At 41.3% G+C, this 9,896-nt stretch overlaps 1 protein-coding gene across 1 annotated transcript in view; it reads left to right on the top strand.

Annotated features, from left to right (window-relative positions):
* The window catches only part of LOC100533455 (soma ferritin), a gene marked incomplete at its 5' end in the record, with an annotated part of 7,222 nt that extends 2,096 nt beyond the window's left edge, over nucleotides 1-5,126 (top strand). The window contains 3 exon segments of the mRNA NM_001204732.1: nucleotides 1,401-1,547; nucleotides 2,947-3,072; nucleotides 4,526-5,126. Of these exon segments, the coding sequence (NP_001191661.1) occupies nucleotides 1,401-1,547; nucleotides 2,947-3,072; nucleotides 4,526-4,666 (414 nt within the window). The 3' untranslated portion in view covers nucleotides 4,667-5,126.
* Nucleotides 5,127-9,896: the final 4,770 nt, after the last annotated feature.

The following is a 9,896-nucleotide window of genomic DNA, read 5'->3' as shown; positions in this document are numbered from 1 at the left end:
ACCGAATCGGTTTTTTTGTTTTTTTGCACAGCTCATTTATATATATGCAGGTGCCAGGTGATCTGCTAATATCCAGTTTATCCTCACCCCGGGTGAGAATAATCTCTCCGTTTTAAGATATCATATGTTTCATATGATTTAGATGCACTCGACTTGTCTGTAGGTCAAAAAGTGGTCAACTCAGGAGCAACAGATTGGCATTAAAACAATTTTATAGTCTGATTTATAGCACTGTTTTCGCTTTGGCTTTGGTATTCTTATTCAATTCATTCGTTTATCATGTTAGAATGTCATTTATGACCTTTTTGAAATGTGTTACAAGTCACAAGTGTCGTAAAACTCTTGCTAAAAATGAATAAGTCACCGTCATCTTCATTATTCTCAAGTTCATAGTGGCCATTGTCACTGTCATGATATATAATTTATCTGCTTCAGTTTGAGTGAACATCTCCATGGACATGAGGAGACAGTTTATCACCTCAATATTCATACCAACATTATGCTACCAGTGCCAGACCTGGACATTACAACCCATGGAAGCAAAATCACTGCATGCGAAATTCTGCAAAACTTTCAATGTCACAAGACGAGACAGGCAGAGAAATGAAGAAGTAAGAGCAGCTATCGGCATGGAGTCCTGCCTGCATTACATAGAAAGACAGAATAAAATGATTTGGCCTCCTGTTATGTATGTCACCTGGTCAGCCAGCCTCGAGAGCCTGCAACACCAAGCACTTGGGCTATAAAGGAAGAGGGAAGCCACTCAAAAGGTGGATCTAGGGTGTCAAGTCAAGGAAACCCTGAGAAACTTAAAATCACAACTGAAAGAGCTGCGGAGCTGGCCTACCATTGAAAACTGCATCTCCCCTGGAAGCTGAACGACGACAGAGGATGAAAAAGTAAAAGTAATGCAAGTTAGAGTGTCTCATGTGGTGTAGCCTATCTTGGGTGATAAAGGCCGAGAGCATGGACTGTCACTGTGGTGTGGAAAAGTTTCTCATCACCTACACATATGTTACAAAATCTCCTCAGCTTTGTGTTGATCTGTTCAAGGGCTTACTTCCTACTCCAAAAGCTAGCATGCAGGATGTTCTTACAGTGTAGCACGGATAGCAGTTCTTGCAGGTCTAGCAGATCTATGAAGTATAGTTTTCTACGGGTTGCCCTCCTACTAGGCCTATGTTATTTCACAAACTTTTTTTTATTGTAACCTCTCATTACACCGTCATTTTCTCTGTCCCCCCCTCCCATTCGTTCTACTTCGACCTTGATGGTAAGCGGTCTAGGTATAGCCTATATGTCTATAGAAAGATCATTCATCTACCCTGTCCCTTCTTCTCCCCCCAGTCGTAAATCTATGGCAGGATCTTTAATCTACCGCGTCCCTTCTTCTCCCCCAGTCGTTCTACTTCGACCGTGATGACGTGGCCCTGCCCGGGTTCTCCAAGTTCTTCAAGAAGTCCTCGGACGAGGAGCGTGAGCACGCCGAGAAACTGATGAAGTTCCAGAACAAGCGTGGTGGTCGTGTGGTTCTCCAGGACATCAAGGTAAGCTTTGGTGTGCTTGTGTTGTGTTGTTTGGTCCCGTCTCCTTGTTTCCCCTTACAGTACCGTGCAGTAAGTTAAAAGTGTGGTCATATTTTGGCTGAGTTTTCTCTGTTTTGGAAAAGTTATAATCAAATATTTTCGTTGTTTGTTTTTTTTTTTGTTTTTTATGTGTAAGGAAAATGACCCCAGAAATTTCCTCAGCTTTGTGTTCATCTGTTCAAGGGCATACTTTCTACTCTAAAAGCAAGCGAGATGGATGTTCAAACAGCATAACACGGATACCCTGAATTGGTTGGGACTGGCCTCGGTAGTTCAAGGGATCCGTAGTTGAAGGGATATCTTGCCAATATAAAGAGAGGGGGGGAATGGGACCGCAGGCACTGTTCAACGGACGCATAATTTCGAGTTTTCTGTGTTCGCCCTATCCATGTTTTACTGTAAGCAGGGATTTGCCATAGATTTTGTGGTGGGAAGTGCAATCAAAAGTCAGGCCAGCCCTCTTGCATTGGAAAGTTTTTAAGCCATTGCCCATCCCCCAATCCATCTTTGATTCTGCAAATTTTTTTCAGTATTATCAGGGTACTTTGTTCACTCGTTTGCATGGCTCAAGAGATCTAAATCTCTGTTGATTTTGTTGCTTTCCTTAGTGATAGTGTGTAGGTTGTTGGCAGGTACTCTGATGTGGTTTGCTCCTTCTTTTCTATCAAACAACTCACGTCCTGATCTCTCCTCCTTCTTTTTTGTGTTTGTCACTCTCTTGTAACACCTAATCTTCAGCACTTGTGTTGCAAGTGCCGTAAAACTTACTATAACTTACTTAGTCACAAATGTCTGTTTATGCATTGAACAGAAAAATGCGTATGATATACAATTGTTTTAAAGTACTCGCCCCCAGTGCCCGTGGTAGGCAAATTTATTGTGGTTACTATTGTCAGTGATGCTGCATAAGAAATGAAACTGAAGCTCTTTCGCACGTGGGGCGAATTTTTAATTCTGTTTTGTGATGGAGTAATTAGTCAGATGAAGAACAGATTGGGCTTCTAAATGTGGTTTTTTTTCTTTCATGTATTTGGAGTAATAGTAATATAAGTGCAGTAGTAGTGTCGTCAATTTACAGGAAGGTTATTCACATGATGAAATTCCTGTTACCAGGAAAGAATTTCAAATCCCCAGGGTTTTTTTTTCCCCTTTGTATACTTCTTTCCACGAAGTGCAACCTAACTTTAGGTCAGACCTGCTCAACACGAAGAAGTTGTGTTGTCCCTTGAAGTTCTTGTTATCAGGGTTTTAGTTCTACTGTAATTGTCATTTTGCTGTGGTTTCGTTTTCGTGAAGGTTTTGTCTGTGTTGGAATTTTGTTGTACATACCGTATTTCATTAATGTTTTGTTTCTATGCAGAAACCCGACCGTGATGAGTGGGGCACAGGCCTGGAGGCCATGCAGGTGGCGCTGCAGTTGGAGAAGAGCGTGAACCAATCGCTGCTCGACCTGCACAAGGTCTGCTCCAACCACGAGGATGCTCAGGTACCTGTGCTTACATCATGTACTGACTAGATAGCCCTAACGTTTTGCTCAATATTGGAAATTTTTCACCATACAGTGAAACCTTTCTATAATGACATTGTCGGGACCAGAAAAAAATATCGCTCTAGAGAGTTGTTATAGAGAAGGAACTAAAAATATTATGACTGATATTAAGAAAAAAGGGCACCACGTCGATATATGAAGAATGTCGTTATAGAGAGGCTGCACTGTATGTAAGTGATTGGCAGATTCTCTGGTGTGGTTTGCTCCTTCTTTCCTATAGATCATCTATTGTCCGTATGCCTCCTCCTTTTTTGTGTATGTTACTCTCTTGTAACACATCTATTCTTCGGCACTTATTTTACCTTAATGTGTTCCAAGTTCCGTAAAACTGATACTAAAACTAAAACTTCACATGATATGTCTGTATCCTCTTGGAGGGGTTGGGGATACTAATCATACTTGTGGCAAGCAATTCAGAGTTATTTCTCTCTTTGAGAGTGGTAAAGGCCATAAAAATATTTCAATGTAGGCCTACCATGATTCTATTGTGAAATCATTACTGCCCTTGTCATCATTCGTAAGGGTCATGGTTCAGTTCTCTGCCTTCAGAATAATCATTTTACCATGCAGCAGGGTTTGAATTGGTACTAGTACTGACTGAAGTGTCTGTAGGCCAGTCCCAATGGGGGAATATTAACATGTTCTTATGCACTGTAGAATTGCAAATGGGCTGATTTATCTATGTCATTCTCATACTGTGCCGGAACTACAGAGGGGGAACTGCTACTTTTTCTTTCCTCGTCCTCTCTATCGTCATTTTTCCTCTACTTCTTTAGAATGTTTATCACTCTCTTGTGAACTGCTATTTCCGGGGTGCCTTGATAGTCGAAGCAGAATTTGTGCTGTTGAGGCTGGAGAGGTGAGCAGAGAAAGCCTGATTCCCTTTTAGACTTCTCTGTTGATATCCACTCCTTGGCGCTCGTATGTCCTTATGCAGTTGTGAGCGCCGTAAAACCCTCTACTATAAAAAAAAAACCCCACCAAAGAAGCTCTACTAAAACTAAAGTAAACTTTGTGATGTTATTGCCCTGGCACGTCGTTTCTTTCCTTTCATCGTATCTGTGTGTCGTAACGTAAGGTCTGTCTTTTCCCCTTTCTCTACACAAAGGTAATCTTGTCTGTGTGCTTCTCTGTAATCAAACTCAACATCTACGTCTGAATGGGTGGTTGGCGGGTGCTCTGGTGTGGTTTGCTCCTTCTTTCCTATCAAACATCTATCGTCCTTATCTCCCCTTCTTTTTTTATGTTTGTTACTCTCCTGTAACACCTCATAATCTTCTGGCGCTCATATGACCTTATGCAGTTGCGAGTGCCGTAAAACTCTTACTAAAACTAAACTAAACTACATCTGAAGTGGGAGACTTATGGTGTTCCTTTTGTGTGTCCTCAGATGGCCGACTTCCTGGAGTCTGAGTACCTCGCTGAGCAGGTGGACGCCATCAAGGAAATCGGTGACCACATCACCCAGCTGAAGCGGGTCGGGCCAGGACTCGGAGAGTACATGTACGACAAGGAAAATCTGGGCGAGTAAGGTGCCAGCCGCGCCAAATTGGATCTCCCCTTGGGCATTGACAGGAAGACGCGCGGCATTCTAGAGACAGCCCTTGTGTGATTTTTGCCATTTTTGTCAACTTCATTCTTCTCGGAAAAGAAACAGCTGTCAGGTCTTTAACAATTTTACTGTAGGAATTACAAGTCCTGGCTTTCAGTGTTGTATTTTACCTGTTAACAAAGTACATGAAGAGGATTTTTTTTTTTATTATTGTACTCTTTATCTGTGGAATGCACACATTGGAAAGTAATTATCCAGCTTTACAAAGTCTCCCATTTTTGCCAAGATCTTTTGTGCATTTTTATTCATCATCTCTTATTGTTGCTGTGATATTATTTGAGTTTTGTAAGCATTTCCACCAAAGTTACAACTTGTGTTTTAAAAGTTTTTGAGGAACCCAAGGGCTGACCTCCAAATAAAAAAAAGTTTTCTCTTGAAATATTGTCTTGTGAAGTCATTTATTAATTTTTTCAACAAAATTTAGGGAGTTAGGGTGAAAGTTTTTTGGGGGAAATTGTGGCGCTTTACACTGTCTGTCAAGATTTATGATAGAGTAGAGCTGGGACTTTTTGAGTGGGTGGTTGGCGGGTGGTCTGATGTGGTTTGCTTCTTCTTTCCTATAAAACATCTATCATCCTTTTCTCTTCTTTTTTTTATGTTTGTTACTCTCTTGTAACGCCTCTAATCTTCTTGCGTTCATATGACCTTATGCAGTTGCGAGTGCCGTAAAACCTCTACTGAAACTAAACTAACTGGGACGTAAGCCATTACCGTGCCCCTGATCTCCTTGCATCACTTGCAATTTTGGATTTGGACCCGTGTTGAGAACTAGAGATCACTATACAGTGGAGTCCACTTATAACGAGTCCTGAAACAACGAGAAGTCTGCTATAAAGACACTATTCTAAAACCCCGTTTTTTTCCCTTTATCTTTGTAAATAAAATACTGCTATTGCGCAATCAGACAGTCACGCGAGTCGGTTATAGCGGATTAATGCTGCTGCTGTGCACTGCACAAAGACCAATTAAACATATAAAACCTCGCCAGTTGAGAAAGTTGTTGGTGATCCAGCGAAACAAAGAATGGGAGAGCCCACACGAACCAACAATGAAGGCCGGAGCGAATGAGTGGGGAGGGTGTGGCATTCGCAGACAAGCAGAACGCTTCGCGTGATAGGCCAGCCCAGTCTAGATTATCTAAGCCTACCGTTCCTCTCACTTCTCTGGTGCGGGATGGAGAAGTCACAATGCTGTGATAGATGGAGTGAATGTGTGACGTGCGCAAGCAGACGCAACGCACCACAGGGTGTGGTGGGGTGGGGAACAACACAGCGGGGAAGTTGGCCTAGAGCCAGAGCCCCTTCTTTCTGATTGCCAAAGCCAATTTGTCAACATTGCTAGTTCTAGAGAAAGAAACCTGATTCGATTTTTTATCAAGCAAGATCTAGAGATCATGTTGAACAAAATCATCATCAGGGGAAATACAAAAAGGAATAAACAGAACACCAAAATCATAGATTAGGCCTACTTTACTATTTCCCTTGAATTTATTACTGGATCCCTAATAACGAGAATCTTGCTATAACGGACATTTCGCACTGGTCCCCTCCCTCTCGTTATAACAGGATTCCACTGTACAGTACTATTAATCAAAACTGTCCTGACTTCCTTGAAACAAGTGTCTGTGGTATAGCGTATGGTGCTTCGCTGTCGCACACAGGAGACCTCTGTTCAGTTCCTAAGTAGGGAGGAAAATTTTTATGAAGTGTTTTGATCTTTCTGCTAAGATGTTGTGCATAGTACAATTGTAGATGGGCTGACTCATGTCACGCTCATAACTGTGCCTGATCTACGACAGGGAACTGCTGTTTGTTCTTTCCTGATCCTTATTATTGTCATTTTCCTCTACTTTTTTTGTATTTTTGTCACTCTCTTGTGACCTACTATTTCCGGGGTGCCTTGATAGTCGAAGAAGACCTTGTGCTGTTGAAGCTAGAGAGGTGAGCAGAATAAATCTTCTGTAACTGTAAAGACTTCTCTGTTGACACCCACCCCTTGGCGCTCATATGACCTTATGCAGTTGCGAGCGCAGTAAAACCCTCTACTATAACATTTTAAAGAATGCATGGATAAACATCTGTAGTTATTTGACTGGATGTCCCACCCACATGGATGCAAGTTTGTTTCACGGCTTGTGGAGTTATAGCATTAAAGCATAATCTGTGGGCCTTCCAGAAGTTAAAATGTCTAAATGGATAGCAACCTATGATTAAAAGGCTAGTGTTCTGAACTCGCTGCAGTAATTTATATATCTGCACTGAATTATTCATCATCATCATGAATGCCTTTCACCCCTGGCAGGGTATAGGCCGCATACAAACTCCTTTCATTTATCTCTGTCCTGGGCCATCTTACCAAGCTGGTTCCAAGTGAGCTTCTTCTCTCTCATGTCCCTTTCCACCTTTCCACAGCAACTGAGAACTTCATTCCCAAAGGGGGGACATTTCTTGTTCAAGCATAGTAGAATTGTAAATGGGCTGATTCATGTCACGCTTATAACTGTGCCTGATCTACAACAGGGAACTGCTGCTTTTTCTTTCCTAATCCTTACTATTGTCATTTTCCTCTACTTCTTTTGTATGTTTGTCACACTCTTATGAACCACTATTTACGGGGTGCCTTGATAGTAATAATAGTCGAAGCAGACTTTGTGCTGTAGAAGCAAGAGAGGTGAACAGAGTAGGCGTACGTCTGATTCCCTGTAAAGACTTCTCTGTTGACCAGGGGCGAAGGCTGACTTGTTTGACATGGTAATCAAAGTGAAACGGGACCAGATATAGATCTATATGGCCTGTAGATATCACACAAGAATCTTACTCGAGGCGGCAACTCTGACTGAGTTGTAAATGAAAACAAATCCGGAATTCATATTGTATGTTCAACCGCCAAAATAATCGGGAAAGTATCTTATTAAATATCAGTTCCAACTAAAATTAAATTAACTTACACAAAGCAAAGAAGCAGAGATGTCAGTACTAGATCTATATGTTATAAATCTACCAGAGAGTCTAACTCTTTGGTAGAACATGACAATTATCATTTTTTAAATTTCACATTTGGCTGTTTTTGTTAGCCTTTCGCGGCCAGGAGCTGGTGTCATAATCGAGGTCACGATCTGATTATAGGTCAGTAAAAAGTCGAGGAAAAAAAACAAGCACATGCAGCAGTAAAGAGATTGTTAGGAGTTAGTTCCCCTCACATTTGTGAGGTAGACTCGGCCAGTGTTCGTTAGCTTACTTAATCAGGGCTTGGGATTGATTATAACTGTGGTCCCAAAGGGGTGAACAGGGTATATGTGGCAATGAAACAGCCATGACTGCTATGCACATGTTCCCTCAACTGTATTGGTAGACTCTTCCAGCTTCACTTTAAGCTTACTTAATCAAAGCTTGCGACTGTTTATGGAGTGGCCCGAGAGGGGTGAGGAGGCTATTTATGTGGCCGTGAAACCGTTTTGAATGTTAGGCATACTCATTGTGGATTACGAACCTCTTTTTACTTTTAATTTAAGAGGTTTACGTTTAAGGATGAATTTGACAGCGACAATGTTTCAAAATTAGGAAGGGAAGCAGTGATCATTTGATTATATAGACGCTTCGCCCCTGCACTGTTGACATCCACCCCTTGGCGCTCAAATGACCTTATGCTGTTGCGAGCGCCATAAAACCTCTACTAAAACTTATGATAAGCCAAGAAAAGTTTAAAAAACCAACCTCTGACTTTCCCAGGGTTGTGAATACGATTCTTGCCTTTAGGTCTGCCTACTGTACAGACCGTACTTGTCAGAAACCCAGTAAACCGACACCTTAAAGTTAAACAGAGCAGTAAAGTACAGCACAGCGTTAGGTAATGTTCCAGGGTTACATCACAATAAATCTAGGGCACACACTCCTACATCTTGCATCTGGTCCAACTAGGCCTACACACCGTTTCAACGCTTTAACCCTATCCGTACGCCCTGGGGGTCATTTTGTACCCCGGGGTTGTATTCTTTACATTTTAGAATACTTCTTCTAGTGCGAAGATCTCTTTGAAACTCAGTATTTCTCAAAAAAATCATTTGGACAGATTGCAATAATGTATAATTATAATATGCAAAGCGTACGGTTCGTATTAACGAGTAAATTTCCTCTTTAAAAGTGGTGTCACAGAGTTCCCCACGTCGTATGGATACGATAGTAAAACACGACGTACGGGTCTATGGTTAGGCCGACTCTGACACGTAATTACACCTGTATAATGAATGGGTTAAAAAACAAAAGCTAAAACAAAACAGACATGGGCCATCTGTCGTCTGAAGCTAAGATTGTTTGTGACCCAACCTGTGGACCATGGAACGCGTTTCACGAGGACAAAAAGAGGAAAGGGGGGGGGGGGGATTGCCCTTGTTGCATTTAGCTTTAGTAAGAGTTCTAGTTTTACGGCACATTCAACACAATAAGCTATTAATCTAAGTCACTAACATGACGTTATTGGATGACGTCATGTATGTTTGTGACATGTGTTACAAGAGAGTAACAAGCATACAAAAAAGAAGGAGGGGAGATAAAGACGATAGATGAGAGAAAAGAAGAAGCAAACCACACCAGAGCACCCGCCAACCACCCAGTACAATTGTATATTGTAATTAATTGTATGCATATATCTATTATTATTATTATTTTTACTATTATTTATGTGTCATCAACAATACGTTTGGCCATCGTATGTTGCTGAGTCATAGCGAGTAGATACGTTTTGTAACATGCGTAGAAGAACAGTTTGTTCGCTCCGTCTACTAAAAAAGAACACGTCACGTGAGATGTATTATGAAACGTCTGATTTCATCATAATTAATTCACATCGCATAGAGATAGATCTAGATCTAGATCTACTACACTTATGATCGGCGTTCTTGCGGAGTGTGGGTGACGAAATCTACAAAGTGTGACGTGAGAAATAAGGTAATCAATTTAATGAGGGCAAAATAGCCTACTGCTCTGCTGAACTCTCTATGCATTTACAGATCTCTTAATTTGTTTAGGATGTATTGTTTCTCGAACACACTGGGTGCGGTGTTTGTTTTGTTTTTCGTTGTTGTTGTTTTTTTTGTTTTTTGTTTGTTCTTGTTGTTTTTTGTTTGTTTGTTTGGGTTGTTATTGGGAGGGGG

The sequence above is a fragment of the Aplysia californica genome, unplaced genomic scaffold (assembly GCF_000002075.1).
Source record: "Aplysia californica isolate F4 #8 unplaced genomic scaffold, AplCal3.0 scaffold00930, whole genome shotgun sequence".
NCBI lineage: Eukaryota > Metazoa > Mollusca > Gastropoda > Aplysiida > Aplysiidae > Aplysia > Aplysia californica.
Note: the sequence above shows the minus strand (reverse complement) of the source record. Positions and strands in the feature narration are given on the sequence as shown.